The following is a 17,057-nucleotide window of genomic DNA, read 5'->3' on the forward strand; positions in this document are numbered from 1 at the left end:
CAAATGGGTCTGTGAGACCGCTTGGTGGCGCCAGAGTACGGGTCTCAGAGCAGGGAGAGGGAGCGGCTCGCGGGTCAAAGGACTTCACTTCCCAGGAGGCGTTGCGCGGACGCCTGGGGCGGGGCGAGCCGAGGGGCGGAGCCTGCGTGCGGACTGGCGCGGGGAGCTCGCCGTCCGGATGGCGGGGCAGGTGAAGGACCGCGAAGCCTTCAAGAGGCTCAGCTTCCTGTACCAGGTGAGCCCGGGTCGGGGGCGCATCGGGAAGGGTACCCGGTGCGGCCGGCCCGGAGTGACTGTTCCGCCCTTCAGGCCACCCACTGCGTCCTCGCGCAGAACCCTGAGAACCAGGCGCTGGCGAGGTTTTATTGCCACACGGACAGGACCATTGCGAAGCGGCTCCTCCTGCGGCGGTGAGCGGGCGCGGAGCGGGCGGCGGGCGGGACCGGGGAAAACCGGGGAGCGAGCGTGGGCACCCGACCACCTTTCTCCTCTGCCCCCAGGGACCCATCGGTGAAGAAGACCCTCTGTCGTGGCTGCTCTTCCCTCCTCATCCCGGGCCTGACATGGACCCAGCGCCAGAGACGTGAGTGCTCCTTGCGAGGGGGATGATTGCGGAGCGGGGAGTGGGGGGAGGCCCAGCGACCCCTTTCTCGCTTTAGTCGGGTGTCAGGCGTGAGGTTTGTAGGAGCCCGCTTTCTCCAGGGCCGGATTCCGTTACTGCTCCCACCTGGACAAACTAAACTTTGAGCTTGACTTTTATTCCCAGCCTGGGCAGTGGAGAAGTAATAATAGATGCTTTTTAATAATGTTATTTGGCGTCATGGAGTACATGATTCTCATTACCATTCATTCAGCAAATACTAATTTTCTGAGATGTGTCAAGTATTGTGCTAGGTTTATTATTTTCATTAAAATTGCAGTGTGTTGGGACAGACCAATGAAAACAGTTGAAATAGACTAGAAAAAATGAAGTGGAGTGGAATGCTGAGCTACTTATGCCAGGGGTGGTGAGATTCATGTTAAGCAAAGGGAGCGGGAGGTAGACGTTCTAGGCATGTGAGAGGACTCCAAACAAGGGAACTTGTGGTGCTGCAAGGAAATGAGAGTTCAGGAGGCTGAAGTGTGAGGGAGGCAGACACAAGACATGAAGCTGAAGAAGGAAACTGAGGCCAGATCTTGAAGAATCTGGTTCAGGAGTTTAGAGTCTATCTTAAAAGGTACAAAGAAATTGATAGGGTTTATGCAGGGGCCTGACACCACCAAATTTGCATTTAAAGTAGGGAAAATAGAAAAAGAATTACTGAAAAGCAGTGGAGTACAGTAGGTCTTTTCTCCTGCTAAACCTGAGCAACCTTTTCCTTTTTTACCCACATCCACCCCAGGCTGCAAGGGACAGCGCTGGACAGTACAGAGCTGCCTAACATGCCAGCGCAGCCAATGATTCCTCAATGATCCCAGGCATCTGCTCTGGGGAGACCAGCCTGAAGCCCAGCTGGGGAACCAGGCAGGTGAGAGGTGGTAGAGAAAAATGGGGGCTATCCCAGGTGGTAGGGACACATAGGTGTGTTCTGGGTTGGTGGGAGAGGCACCACAGTCAACTCTAATTCTGCTTCTCCACCATGATCTTAAACCACCACAGCCCCTGCGAAGCATAGCTCACTCCATTCCAGCCTACCTTCCTGAGGAGAGAATAGAGCCTCTGCCCCAGTTATCAGTGATGGATTCATCGTATCTGCCAAAGAAATAAAATTTCATTGTATTTCACCGTGTTTAATTCTATTCTGTGAGGATTTTAGCTCTTCATTTTGTTTTCTTCTATTCCTATCTGTATTTCTCTGTCACCGGCTAACTTCCTCTTTGTCTTTACCATCCGTATACTCCCATCATGTGGAGATGTCCCGGCCTCCATCAGCCACTGGGCCCCACTAAGCACCTCCCGTTTCCAGGACCCTGGCTCCAGTGCTTCCTCAGTGCAGTGCCATGTTTGGACCTCAGCTTCCAGAGCTGTCTGCAAGGTCTCTAGCCTTCTTAGGACATTCCATCTTTAGGTAGTCCTCGCTGTTGACTGAAGGGCTGGACAGACTGGTGATGCCACTACTCTCTTTTTAAGTGAGGGTAAAAAAAGGGGGATGAGGGAGTGGAGGCAGCTCAGATCCTCAAGGCCCACTTTTTCCAATCTCAGAGCTTTCTTCTTTTGAATTCTAATGAGAGAAATGGTGTAAACCTGAACTAAGAGGAGCTCACAGAAGGACACTGGGAGATACTGCACAAGTCTGCTCCATAGGTAGACTCTCAAGATTGTCTGAAGAATCCTTCAACAACTAAAATTGTTTCCTTTCATATCCCTCAAGAGCCTACTCAAGGACAGAACTCTCAGACTGGCGACTTTGCTAGCTTTCGGCTAATCAGTTTACCCTAAAAGTGTGCAAACAAAATTCACTATTAGCAATGTGCAATTTTTTTTTCCTTATCTTTCTGTTCTAACTCCTGTGTTGCAGTAATCTAGTGCTGTATAAAAATTACATCGTAATGCTGCTTAAAACAGTGAATTATTATTTCTCTGATTCTGTGGGTTAGGAATTCTGATAGAGCTGGGTCGAGTGGTTCTTCTGCTCAGGTGGTATCAGCTGGGCCCCTACTCAGCTGCATTTAGCTGGCAGCTGCTATGGAAGACCCAAGAAGGCTCACTCACATGCCTGGCACCTCATTGTTTCTCCGTGTGGCCTTGCCATGTAACTAGCTTTGACATCCGCATAGCATGACGGTGTCAGGGTGGTTGGACTTCTTAACATGGCTCGGACTTCCACAGAGAGCATTCCAAGAAAACAAGCCTGGGCTGCAGTGAATTAATACAGCTCTTCTAGCCATAGTCTTTGTGACTTGCACAAAATGACTGGGTGGGACTATGCAAATAAGGTGCTTATGGCTTACCAAGGGGATTGGACAGCTTGCTAATAATGCAGATGAGGTGGATCACACCCGTGTGGGTGGGATTATACAAATAAGGTGTATGGAACCCTAATGAGGGAATTGGTCGGTTTTGCCATCATGCTAGGCTTAAAATGAACCATCCCAGAGGCAGAAAGGGAGGATCTCACTACCACCAAGAACAGAAGGGAGCGGAGCACATCTTTTAAACCCAGGAGACAGAGCTATAACATCATAGATGGGACAAGCCAGCAAAGAGTGACAGCAGAGAAACGGCAGCAGCAGAACCAGGAGACTGGTGCAAGATGGTGCAGTGGGCTTCCCACCCCACGGAGCAAGACAGTTACAGTGGGCATGCCGACCCACAAAGTGCAAGAACTGAGCACCTTTAGGCGGAGGCTTCCTGGAAGAATAGGTGACCCTGGGTACTTACTGGCAGAGCTAAAGAGCTTTATAACACTGGCATGAGCAGGGTAGAGGCTGGGCCAAGGGGCTGAGGGCCAGAGAGAGGCCTGCCTGGGGGTACAGCCGAGAATAGGCTGTCTTGATCAAAGAACTTATCCTGAGTCATTTCTGATTCTGAATCGTAACCTGTTACTTCCCTAATAAACCCTGTAACTTTGAGTATGGTCCGTGAGTTCTGTATGGCCGTTGCAATGAATTATTCAATCCAGTGGAGAAGTAGAGTGCCACGGGAGGGATGATTGTTAGAATGGGTAAAAAGGTTGGAGAGAGGACGTTTATCTGACTTTCGCCTCATGGGAATCAGCCTTGGGCTGTCGATCTTGAGTCTCTTTCCCCCTTGGGAACTTAGAGGAGGACCTCTGATGCCCCCTCCATAGCATTTTTACAAAGCCCCAATGTGCAAGTGCTTATCAGTTCTCTGCATCACGCTAATGTCCCTTGGCCAAAGCAAGTCACATGGCCAAGTTGCACAAAGGTTCATTGGTTGGTTCTCTGGAGACCAACGATAAAACAACCTACAATGTCTTGTTTTTGTGTTTGTCCCTGACTTGATCTATCCACTGATCCCTTCACAAGTCAGTACATTATTTTCATAAAAGGTAACTAAGTAGTGTACAGGTAACTAAATGACTGAATTATTCTCTGACAGTTTATGTCTGTAGCCTGCCTACCTGAGTCAGTTGTGAGAAGCAACAGAAATGTATAGCCTCAAAATACTCGACATGTGAACCTGGACCCTTTGTGTCTTCCACTTCCCTTCCTTGGCTCCTCTCATGAGTCTCATTTCTGTTGATTGAACTCCTTCACACTTGCACACTAAATCTGAATGTTGTCAAGTTTTTGTGTGTGACTATGCTTGCACATAACTGAACATGTTCACAGTGGGGTAGCAGTGGTGAAACTATGAGTTTTGATTTTATAGCTACATCATTAATTCCTCTCGTGGGAGACCATGGGAATCAGTTCCTGTTGGAAGGCAGACGAAACAGAACCTGGACTATGGTTCACTTGTGAGTTTGTGTGGCTTGTTCATTTGTTTTATATTTCCATAAATATAGATTGCTCTAAATCTAAAGATCATAGCCCTCTTCCTCCTTCTAAAACTCTGTCGTTTTTCATGTTTACTTAGTATGACATGATTAAAAAAAAAAAAGCAAAAAACTAAACCCTTTGCCATTGAGTTGATTCTGAGTCATGGTGACCCTATGGGACAGAGTAGAACTGCCCGTGGGATTTCCAAGGCTGAAATCTTTACAGAAGCAGACTGCCACATCTTTCTTCTGCAGAGTGGCTGGCAGGTTCTGAACTGCCAAGCTTTTGGCTAGCAGTCGAGCATTTAACCAACTGCATCACCAGGGCTCCTCTTTATGACATGATAGTTGTCAGTATATGCAAAAATGGATTTCCTGTACCAAAGATGGAGAAAAAAATCCAAACCCCTAGTATGCAATAGTTAGCTTCCTGTAATTTTTCTAAACAATTTGCTAATTCAAAATCAGTGCCCTTTTAGGGCGCTTTATATAAAATTAAACAAAAGAGAGAAGAAACATAGATCATACAAATTGGATCAAGAAAAAAAGGTTTTCCAAAAGTCATAGAAACCAAGTCTTAATCATTCTGCAGACTTTAGTTCAGTTTACGACTTTTCAAAGCTGGTAAGAATCAGTAATCATTGTCAGGTGAGAAGAGAGCGAGATCTTGATTGATTGATCGAGAGACTGTCCTGAATTCAAAAGAGAGTTAGAAAATTAGATTCTAGCAAAGGGAATAATAAATAATTCTGGTCTTCTCTATCTCACATATGTTTGTAATATCAAATAAGATATATCGATCCACCTTGAAAACTGCATTTTATAACTTGAACAGAGTGTAAGTAATGATCATAATAATACTGAGAGTAATAACAAGTCAAAAAATACATTAGAAAAGACAGGGCCTGGACGTCAGGGAATCTGAGGTGCTGTCCCTGCAATAGGTATTTGTTAAACGAGGAACTTTAACTATGTTCATGACATGATAAAAAAAAAAAAAAAAAAGCAAAAAACTAAACCTTTTGCCATTGCTTTGATTGAGTCATAGTGACCCTATGGGACAGAGTAGAACTGCCCCATGGGATTTCCAAGGCTGAAATCTTTACAGAAGAAACCTGTAGTTTCTTCCCACTCTGAAGACTAATGGATTAAGTTATGGCCTTTTCATCAGTTCATTCAAAAATATTTTCTGAGCGTATACTCTGTGGCAGGGCATTACTCAGGCACTTGGGATATACATCAGTGAACAAAAGAGGTGGAGGGAAGACAAGCAAAAAACAATGCATGTAAATTACATAAAGGGATACGTTCTATGGAAAAAACAGGACAGTGAGGAAGGTTTGGGGTACAGGTTAGCAGTCGAGGTAAGCACCACTGAGAAGGCAACCACCGCAGGCTGTAGGTGCCTCTTCCTTAGCCCCTCACACAACCCCAGAGGTGACTTTCTGCAGATACTTACCATACACGACAACAGCTTCTGTCTCTCTGTCCCAGGGTATTTCCTGGAAGCAAGAGCTGTGCTGGGTAGGCCAAAAGTGCCAGTAAGGAATGCCCCTGGGAGCAACCCCAAACAATGATTGATGGATCAATATTCCACAGAGTCTCTCGGGGTCTCTAGCAGGGTTCAGCCCTGGTGGCACACAGTGTGTGCACACATCTTTTAGAGACTCTTCCCTTCCCCTCGTTCACTCCCCACTGCCTCACCATAATTCCTGGGATTACCTCTCAGATCAAGTACTTACACCCAAGTCCATGTCTCGGTTTGCTTTGGGTGAACCCAAACTAAGAGTGACATTTGATTTTTTTTTTTTTTTAAAAAAAAAAAAGACTTGAAGGAGAAAAGGGAGCTAGCCATGCAGATATCTGGGGAGAAACTTCTAGGCAGAGGGAACAGCCAGGGCAAAGGCCCTGAGGTGGGAGCCTGCCCAGTATGTTGAAGAATCAGAAAAGGGGCCAGTGTGAGTGGCACAGAGTGAGCAAGATGGAGAGAAAATGCGGCCAGAGAGATCATGGAAGGTCAGGGGTCTTTAGACCATCATGAGGCATTTGATTTATTCAGTGCAAGACCACTGGAAGTTTTTAGCAAGCAGTGACATGATGTGATGTAACATTTCAAAAGGATCCCTCTCACTGTTCTTTTAAGAATAGACTAGAAGAGTAAGATTGGAAGAAGGGAAACCAGTTAGGAGACTATTCTGATCACCCAAGTGAGGGATGATAGTGGCTTGGACTTGGGTGTTAGCAGTGAAGATGGAAACAAGTGTTCGGATTTTTTTTATAGTTTGAAGGTAAAGCCCATAGCTTTCCTGATGGATTAGCAGTTGAATTTGAGGAAAAAGAGAGGATACACCGAGTTTCCACAGAACTAAAGTTTTAGCAGTCCTGGTATATGCACTATGATAATCAGAGCAAGACTAGTGTGTATTTTGAAGAGAAAGAATATTTTATGACTTCCTATTTGACCAGGATATTGAGAGAATCCAATGCATCTCCAGTCATACGTATAGAATGGGGGTGGAAGCTGAGTTTTGGATTCAGTCTGGTCACCCCCAGGGCTTGCAGAAATTATATACCAGGGGCCGTCAAACTGATTCTGACTCATGGCAACTCCATTTGTGTCAGAGTAGAACTGGGATCCACAGGGCTTTCAATGGCCAATTTTTCAGGACACCTCCAGGCCTTTCTTCCCAGACACCTCTGGGTGAACTCTAACCTCCAACCTTTTGGTTAGCAGTTGAAGATGTTAACTGCTTACATGTTAACAGTTAAACAAGGTTGCTTTTACTTTGTCTTCTGAAGCAGGGATTTCATCCAAGGACTCCTGCAGAAATTGTAAGATTATTTAGAATGGAGGGATATCCCATAACTTCCCTAACACTCTATGAAACTTTTCTCTGTAATCTTAATGGTATAAGGGTTCTTAGCTATATCCTCTCATTATAAAGATAAGTCAAAGACTCAGAGAGATTATATGATACACCAAGTTCACTGCAAAGCCAGAGCTTGAACCAAAGATTTCTTTATCTAAGGGGTATTCTTTCTGTGTTCACATTGGCTCAAAAGAAGGTGAGACCCTCCCTACCAATTTTAAAACTAATAAAATAAACCTAGTTGTACAGGTTTCTTCATATTGACCAGGATATCTTATCTATGTGTCTACTGAGTGGCCCTATCCTCAGGAAGATGGAAGCTTGGGCAGAAGATTGGGCTCAGGCCTCAGTCCTTGTCACAAATTAGTAAACTGGATTTGGGGATGCTTTTTTTTTATTGGTCGCTATGAGTCAGAATTGACTCAATGGCAATGGGTTTGGGTTTTTTTGTTTGTCTTTATTCTGGTTCACAAGGGAATTAAGAATTAAGCATGATAGGATTTATGGCAATCTTGGTATTTCTTATGAAAGCAACAGTTTACTCAAAGTTAATTCCAACTGTGGACTGGCATTTGCAGTGATCCTTGGCCAACATAAGCTGCCTGCCTCTCCTCAGAAAAGGTGCTGCCTCAGTTATCTTCCTGTGTCCCAATCTGTCTACCCAGGGTGAGGGAGATGTATTCTTTATTTTTTTTATTGTGCTTTAGGTGAAAGTTTACAGCTCAAGTTAATATCTCATATAAAAATTTATATACATATTGTTATGTGACATTAGTTGCAATCCCTGTAATGTGACAGCACACTCCCCCTTTCCACCCTGGGTTTCTTGTGTCCATTCAACCAGTTCCTGTCCCATCCTGCCTTATCCCACCTCCTGACAGGAGCCACCTATTTGGTCTCCTATCTGCTTGAACTAAGAAGCACACTCTTCACGAGTATTATCTTATGTTTTACAGTCCAGTCTAACCTTTGTTTGAATAGTGGGCTTCAGAAATGGTTTTAGTCCCGGGCTAACAGAGCCTACAGGGACCATGGCTTCATGGGTTCCTCCAGTCTCAGCCAGAACATCAAATCTGGTCTTATTACATGAATCTGAGTTCTGCTCCAAAATTTTCTCCTGCTCCGTCAGGGCTTTTCTGTTGGGTTCCCTGTCAGGGCAGTCATTGATGGTAGCCAGACACCATCTAGTTCTTCTAGTCTCAGGCTGTTGGAGTCTCTGGTTTATGTGGGCCTTTTGTCTCTTGGGCTAATATTGTCCTTGTGTCTTTGGTGTTCTTCATTCTTTGCTCCAAGTGAGTTGGGACCAATTGATGCATCTTAGATGGCCTCTTCCAAGCTTTTAAGACTCCAGAGGCTACTCACCAAAGTGGGATGCAGAACATTTTCTTAATAAACTTTGTTATGCCAAGTGACCTAGATGTCCCCCGAAACTGCCCCAGCTCCAGCTATTCTGCCCCTCAAAGTGAATGGCTGTGTTCAGGAAAGTTCTTAGTTTTTCCTTTGGTCCAGTTGTGCTGACTTCCCATGTATTGTGTGCTGTCCTTGCCTTCACCTAAGATGATTCTTGTCTACTATCTAGTTAGTGAATACTGCTCTCCCTCCCTCCCTTTTAACCATCAAAGAATGTTTTCTTCTGTGTTTAAACCTTTTCTTGAGTTCTTGTAATAGTGATCTCATACAATATTTGTCCTTTTGCGACCGACTAATTTCACTCAGCGTAATGCCCTCCAGATTCATCATGTTGTGAGATGTTTTGCAGATTCATCATTGTTCTTTATCGTTGTGTAGTATTCCATTGTGTGTATGTACCATAATTTGCTTAATCATTTCTGTTGATGGGCATCTAGGTTGTTTCCATTTTTTTTTTGCTATTGTGAACAGTGCTACAATGAACATGGGTGTGCATATATCTATTCCTGTGACAGCTCTTATTTCTCTAGGTCATAGTCCAAGGAGTGGGATTGCTGAATCATATGGTACTTCTATTTCTGTCTTTTTAAGGAAGCACCAAATCAATTTCCAAAGTGGTTGTACCATTTTATATTCCCACCAGCAGTGTATAATTGTTCCAATCTCTCTGAAACTTCTCCAACATTTATTATTTTGTGTTTTTTGGATTAGTGCCAGCCTTGTTGGGGTGAAATGGTATCTTATTGTAGTTTTGATTTACATTTCTCTATACAAATGACTGTGAGCATTTCCTCATGTATCCGTTAGCCTCCTGAATGTCTTCTTTGGTGAAGTGCCTGTTCCTATCCTTTACCCATTTTTAATTGGATTACTTGTCTTTTTGTTGTTGAGGTGTTGCAGTATCTTGTAGATTTTAGAGATTAGACCCTTGTTGGATATGTCGTAGCCAGAAATTTTTTCCCAGTCTGTAGGTTATCTTTTTACTCTTTTGATGAATTTAAGTTTTTTATTTTTAGGACCTCCTAGTTTTTTTTTTTTTAGTTATCTAGTTTCTCTTATTGTGTTTGTGCATTGTTAGTTATGGTTTGTATTCTGTTTATGCCATATATTAGGGCTCCTAGCACTGTCCCTATTTTTTCTCCCATGGTCTTTATCATTTTAGACTTTTTATTTAGGTCTTTGATCCATTTTGAGTTAGTTTTTGTACATGGTGTGAGGTATGGGTCTTGTTTCTTTTTTTTGCAGATGGATATCCAATTATGCCAATACCATTTGTTAAAGAGACTATATTTTCCCCCGTTTAGCATACTTTGGACCTTTGTCAAATATTGGTTGTTCATAGCTGTTCATGGATGAATTTACGTCTGGATTCTCAATGGTGTTCCATTGGTCTATGTATCTGTTGTAGTACCAGTACCAGGCTGTTTTGACTAACGTGGCAGTATAATAGTTCTAAAATTAGGTAGTGTGAGGCCTCCCACTTTGTTCTTCTTCTTCAGTAATGCTTTATTTATCTGAGGCCTCTTCCCCTTCCATATGAAGTTGGTGATTTGTTTCTCCATCTCATTAAAAAATGCCGTTGGAATTTGGATCGGGATTGCATTGTATCTGTAGATCACTTTGGGTAGAACTGACATATTCACAATGTTGAGTCTTCCTATCCATGAGCATGAATGTTTTTCCACTTAGGTAGGTCTCTTGGTTTCTTTCAATAGTATCTTGTAGTTTTCATTGTACAGGTCTTTTACGTCTCTCGTTAGGTTTATTCCTAAGTATTTTATCTTCTTGGCGGCTGTTGTAAAAGGCATTGATTTGGTGATTTCCTTTCGAAATTCTCTTTTTTGGTATAGAGGAATCCAACTGATTTGGGTATGCTTATCTTGTATCCTGATACTTTGCTGAAATCTTCTATTAGTTCCAATAGCTTTTTTATGTATGCTTTGGGGTTTTCTGTGTATAAGATCATATCATCTGCAAATAGGAATACTTTTCCTTCTTCCTTACCAATTTGTTGCTGTTGTTAGGTGCCATCAAGTTTCTTCCACCTCACAGCAACCCTATGCACAACAGAGTGAAATACTGCCCGGTCCTGTGCCATCCTCACAATTGTTGCTATGCTTGAGCCCATTGTTGCAGCCACAGTGTCAATCCATCTCATTGAGGATCTTCCTCTTTTTCGCTGACCCTCTACTTTACCAAGCATGATGACCTTCTCCAGGGACTGATCCCTCCTGATAACATGTCCAAAGTGTGTGAGACACAGTCTTGATATCCTTGCTTCCAAGGAGAATTCTCGTTGTACTTCTTCCAAGACAGATGTATTCATTCTTTTGTCAGTCCATGGTATATTCAATTTTCTTTGCCAAGACCACAATTCAAAGGTGTCAATTCTTCTTCCGTCTTCCTTATTCATTGTCCAGCTTTCGCATGTATATGAAGCAATTGAAAACACCATGGCTTGGGTCAGGCACACATGTGTCCTCAAGGTGTCATCTTTGCTTTTTTAACATTTTAAGGGGATCCTTTGCAGCAGATTTGCCGAATGTAATGCATCTTTTGATTTCTTGACTGCTGTTTCCATGGCTGTTGATGGTGGATCCAAGTAAAATGAAATCCTTGACAACCTCAATCTTTTCTCCGTTTATCATGACGTTGCTTATGGGTCCAGTTGTGAGGTTTTTTGTTTTCTTTATGTTGAGGTGCAATCCATACTGAAGGTTGTGATCTTTGATCTTCATCACTAAGTGCTTCAAGTCCTCCTCACTTTCAGCAAGCAAGTTTGTGTCATCTGTGTAATGCACGTTGTTAGTGAGTCTTCCTCCAATCAGGATGCCCCGTTCCTCTTTGTATAGCCCAGCTTCTCGGATTATTTGCTCAGTGTACAGATTGAATAGGTATGGTGAAAGGATACAACCCTGACACACACCTTTCCTGACTTTAAACCATGCAGTATCCACTTGTTCTGTTCGAACGACTGCCTCTTGATCCATGTAAAGATTCCTCATGTGCACAATTAAGTGTTCTGGAATTCCCATTCTCCAAAATGTTATCCATAATTTGCTATGATCCGTACAGTCGAATGGCTTAGCATAGTCAACAAAACACAGTTAACATCTTTCTGGTATTCTCTGCTTTCCGCCAGGACCCATCTGACATCAGCAATGATATCCCTGGTTCCATGTCCTCTTCTAAATCTGGCTTGAATTTCTGACAGTTCCCTGTCGATACACTGCTGCAGCTGCTTCCGAATGATCTTCAGCAAAATTCTGCTTGCACATGGTGGTAATGATATTGGTTGATAATAATTGCATTCGATTGGATCACCTTTCTTGGGGAATAGACATAAATATGGATCACTTCCAGTCGGTTGACCAGGTAGCTGTCTACCAAATTTCTTCCCATAGGTGAATGAGCACTTGCAATGCTGCATCTGTTTGTTGAAACGTCTCAATTGGTATTCCCTCAATTCCCGAAGCCTCATTTTTCACTAATACCTTCAGTTCAGCTTGAACTTCTTCCTTTAGTACCATCAATTCCTGATCAGATGTTACCTCCTGAAAGTGTTGAACGTCAACCAATTCTTGATATAGTGACTCTGTGTATTCCTTCCATCTTCTTTTGATGTTTCCTACATCATTTAATATTTCCGCCATAGAATCCTTCAGTATTGCAACTCGAGGCTTGAATTTTTCCTTCAGTTCTTTCAGCTTGAGAAATGCTGAGCATGTTCTTCCCTTTTGTTTTTCTATCTCCAGATCTTTTCACATGTCATCATAATACCTTACTTTGCCTTCTCAAGCTGCCTTTTGAATTTTTCTGTTCAGCTGTTTTACTTCATCATTTTTTTCTTTTGCTTTAGCTACTCAGAGTTCAAGAGCAAGTTTCAGAGTCTCTTCTGACAACCATTTAGCTCTTTTTTTTTTTCTCTCTCCTGTCTTTTAAATGACCTCTTCCCTTCTTCTTGTATGATGCCGTTGATGTCATTTCCACAGTCCATCTGGTCTTCGCTCATTAGTGTTCAACACATCAAATCTATTGAGATGGTCTCTAAAGTCAAGTGGTATATACTCAAGGTCGTACTTTGGCTCTCTTGGACTTTTTCTAACTTTCTTCAGTTTCAACTTGACCTTACATATGAGTAATTGATGGTCTGATCTGAAGTCATTCCCCTGATCTTGTTCTGACTGATGATATTGAACTTTCCATTGTCTCCTTCCACAGATGTAGTCGATTTGATTCCTGTGTATTCCATCTGCCAAGGTCCACATGTATAGTCACCATTTATATTGGTGAAAAAACGTATTTGCAATGAAGAAGTAGTTGGTCTTGCAAAATTCTATCATGCGATCTCTGACATAGTTTCTATCACCAAGGCCATATTTGCCAACTACCAGTCCTTCTTCTTTCTTTCCAACTTTCACATTCCAATCACCAGTAATTATCAGTGCATCCTGATTGTATGTTCAGTCAATTTCAGACTACAGAAGTTGGTAAAATTCTTCAGTTTCTTCATCTTTGGCCTTAGTGGTTGGTGTGTAAATTTGAATAATAGACATATTAACTGGTCTCTCTTGTAGGAGTATGGATATTATCCTATCACTGGTAGCATTGTACTTCACGGTAGTTCTTTAAATGTTCATTTTGACAATGACTGTAACGCCATCATTCCTGGCATAATAGAAAATGACCAATACCAGTCCATTTCAGTTCACTAATGCCTAGAATATTGATCTTTATGTGTTCCATTTCATTTTGATGATTTCCAATTTTCATAGACTCGTACTTCATGCATTTCAGGTTCCAATTGTTAATGGATGTTTGCAGCTGTTTCTTCTCATTTTGAGTTGTGCCACATTGGCAAATGAAGGTCCCAAAAGCTTGACTCCATCCATGTCATTAAGGTCGACTTTACTTTGAGGAGGCAGCTCTCCCCTAGTCATATTTTGAGTGCCTTCCAACCTGAGGGGGTCATCTTCCAGCACCACATCAGACAATGTTCCACTGCTATTCATAAGGTTTTCACTGGCTAAATTCTTTTCAGAAGTAGACCGCCAGTTCCTTCTTCCTAGTCTGTCTTAGTCTGGAAGCTCAGCTGAAACCTGTCCACTGTGCATGACCCTGCTGGTATTTGAATATCGGTGGTAGAGCTTCCAGTATCACAGCAACACACAAGCCTCCACAGTACAGCAAACTGACAGACGCATGGAGGTTACCAATTTACCAATTTCGATGCCCTTTATTTCTTTTTCTTGCCTTATTCCTCTGGCTAGGACCTCCAGCACAATGTTGAATAAGAGTGGTGATAAAGGGCATCCTTTTCTGGTTCCCGTTCTTAAGGGGAGTGCTTTCACACTCTCTCTGTTTAGGAGAAAGGATGATGTTGGCTGTTGACTTTTTATAAATACCATATGACCCAGCAACCCCACTCATAGGAATACATCATAGAGAAATAAGAGCTATCACATGAATAGACATATGCATACCCTTGTAATTGCAGCATTATTCACAATAGCAAAAAGATGGAAACAACCTAAGTGCCCATCAACAGATGAATGGATAAACTCTGGTATATACACAAAATGGAGTAATACACAATGATAAAGAACAATGATAAATCTGTGAAACATCTCACAACATGGATGAATCTGGAGGGGATTATGCTGAGTGACATCTTTGCTTTTTAAAAAGATGTCAACTTGAACACTAAGGTGTACCTGACCTAAACCATGATGTTTTCAATCGCCTCATGTGCATGTGAAAGCTGGGCAATGAATAAGGAAGACAGAAGAAGAATTGATGCCTTTGAATTATGAGGTTGGCAAAGAATATTGAATATACATACCATGGACTGCCAAAAGACCAAACAAATCTGTCTTGGAAAAAGTACAACCAGGATGTTCCTTAGAAGCGAGAATGGTAAGACTTTCTCTCACATACTTTGGACATGTTATCAGGAAGGACCAGTCCCTGGAAAAGGACATCATGCTTGGTAAAGTAGAGGGTCATCAAAAAAGAGAAATATCCTCAGTGAGATGGATTGACCCAGTAGCTTCAACAATGGGCTCAAACAGAACAACCATTGTGAGGATGGTGCAGGACCAGGCAGTGTTTCCTTCTATAGTACATAGGGTCCTTATGAATGGGGAGCAACTTGATGGCACCTAACAACAACAAATTAGCCTACTAGGGACAGCCTGCACCCCCTCCTCAGCGGGACCCAACTCATCCCTCCTGCCCCCCTCTCCACCCTCGGCGGTCACTCACATCCGCCCAGGATGCTCCTCACCGCTTCTAGTGCTGCAAACCCACTTCTTGGCAGTGATCTACCAGGGAGAGTGGTGGGTGCCAGGCGCTGAATGCAAGGCCCCGGAGCCGGGATCCTCTTCTAGGGTCCCAGTGGGGAGTGGGGTAGTGGTGGCATCTATTTCTCAAGAGCAGGGGAACCTGGCTTTAAGGGAGAGGCGCGGTGTAGGAACCCGGGAGACCCGTTTTCATTTGGGCACCGTTCTGTCCTGGGACCAGTTAATTTGTTTAACGCCTTAGCTAAAGACAACAATGTACTTGACTTTTTCTTTGTAAAATTCAAAGGCAGCCTCGCTTCCAGGCTCCCCCTTCACCACCCTCTCACCCCCTCCCCACCCCCACCCCCGTCTCCGCACTGAGGAGGGCTGCCTGGAGCATTGTTCATCCGGAGAATCCTAAAGTGTCTTGGGTTCAGCCCTCCCTGGGTGCTGCCAGAAGCCCCTGCCGGCGAAGGGGCTGACTCTAGAGGGTCAGATATGGAATCAAACTGCTCCCCAGTCTCCAAATGGGCGGTGGCTTTCCTAACCCCAGAGCCCCCATCGTCTAGTCACCCACTGTGGATTCGGGGAGGACTCCAGTCCCCTCCTCGCCCCCAACCTGCTGTCCCAAGTTTGCCCCATTTTCCACGTCTGATCTCACTCTCCTCCCCCGCGTTTTTTCGAGTCGCCGCCCAAAGGACGTTTCCCGGCCCACCGCCCCGTCTGGCCCTGCCAATTCATCTTAAAAAAAAAAAAAAAAAAACCAACCTGGACTGCGAATAACCTCTGCAGCCGGGCTGGAGAGCCTGGCGTTGGAGAAAAGCGTGGGAGAGGTGCGCATTGCAGGCAAACCGGAACTGCAGGACCTGGTTTCTCAGGGGGCAGATTATCAAAAAGGATATAAACTCGGTGCTTACCTTGCTGTCCAGATCATCTGTACTGAATAATGTCACACTTTTTCACCATATCAAAGATTCTGCTTCTAGGTATCGCTGGCCTCTGCCCCTCTCCCCAAGCCTACAGCACCTTCCTATAGAATCAAAGCCTCTTTTCAAATTTACAATCCGTGACAGGGACGGGTTACCCAGTAAGCAAGGTAAACAGGGTTTACTTGTGTTTACCTAGGAATCTGTAGTGAACAATTTCACGTTTTCCACCGTATCTTTGACCTTTCACCCGTGTGAAATTGTTCACTACAGACTGGTAAATACGCACAAGTAAGCTTGTACTTGGAAACCCTCGTGGCATAGTGGTTAAGAGCTACTGCTGCTTAACCAAAAAGGTCGGCAGTTTGAATTCACCAGGCGCTCCTTGGAAACCCTTTGGGGCAGTTCTATTCTGTTCTATAAGATCGCTAAGAGTCTGAATTCACCAGTTTGCATTGGCGTTTTTTCGGTTTTGTGGGTTAACTCTTACCGCGCTTCCGTTGGCAACTCAGTTCCTGACAACACCGCCACCAGTTTTCTGAGCTCTGCAGTTGGCTACAAGGTCAGGTTTTGAACGCAAAAATTTTTCACACCAACCTCATTTCGTTTCTCCTATAGTTCGAGTTTAGTTGAGAAGGGCACGGGCACGGTCTCGGGGCTCCACAGAAAATATTGGACCAGATTCTCGAAGTGGCTGGAGGGAAAGGTTGGCCATGACTGAGGAGGCATTGCCCACAGCTAGCCTGAGCCTGGTGCGTGGAACCGCGGTCTGGAGCTGGGAGGGAAAGCCGGGATCCCTGAGCACTGGAGGAGGGGGAGGCTCATGTCAAAACCGAGTTCAGGAATCTCGAGGCGGGATGGAAAACCGTAGCTGGCGCTGGGGCTGAGGCTGGGAACTTTCTTTTTTCGGTATTTCCGCCGCGGGGGGCTGGGCTGAGGAGCCCTGGTGGCGCAGTGGTTAAGCGCTCGGCTGCTAACCTAGAGGTGGGCAGTTCGAACCCCACCAGCCGCTCCTCGAAAGAAAGATGCCCCAGTCTGCTTCAGAAAAGATTTACAGCCTTGAAATCCTATGGGGCAGTTCCACTTTGTCCTGTCGGGTCCCTAACTAGTCGGAGTCGACTGGATTGCAATGGTTTTGTTTGTGTG

At 44.2% G+C, this 17,057-nt stretch overlaps 1 protein-coding gene across 1 annotated transcript; it reads left to right on the forward strand.

Moving 5' to 3' along the window:
• The first annotated feature begins 152 nt into the window (after positions 1 to 152).
• On the forward strand, positions 153 to 1,769 carry RPP21 (ribonuclease P/MRP subunit p21). The gene is made up of 5 exons (XM_049888101.1): positions 153 to 235; positions 310 to 410; positions 501 to 583; positions 1,383 to 1,508; positions 1,640 to 1,769. The coding sequence occupies exons 1-4, from the start codon at positions 179 to 181 to the stop codon at positions 1,439 to 1,441; spliced, it is 300 nt and encodes a 99-aa protein (XP_049744058.1). The 5' UTR covers positions 153 to 178; the 3' UTR covers positions 1,442 to 1,508; positions 1,640 to 1,769.
• Positions 1,770 to 17,057: the final 15,288 nt, after the last annotated feature.

Source organism: Elephas maximus, chromosome 1 (assembly GCF_024166365.1).
Source record: "Elephas maximus indicus isolate mEleMax1 chromosome 1, mEleMax1 primary haplotype, whole genome shotgun sequence".
Taxonomy (NCBI): domain Eukaryota; kingdom Metazoa; phylum Chordata; class Mammalia; order Proboscidea; family Elephantidae; genus Elephas; species Elephas maximus.

What these genes read in the sequence shown, in the direction of transcription:
- RPP21 (XM_049888101.1), top strand. Translation starts at nt 179, where the DNA reads ATGGCGGGGCAGGTGAAGGACCGCGAAGCCTTCAAGAGGCTCAGCTTC. An exon ending in GGCTCAGCTTCCTGTACCAG is followed by an intron (nt 236 to 309) that starts GTGAGCCCGGGT and finishes TCCGCCCTTCAG; the next exon opens with GCCACCCACTGCGTCCTCGC. An exon ending in ATGGACCCAGCGCCAGAGAC is followed by an intron (nt 584 to 1,382) that starts GTGAGTGCTCCT and finishes CATCCACCCCAG; the next exon opens with GCTGCAAGGGACAGCGCTGG.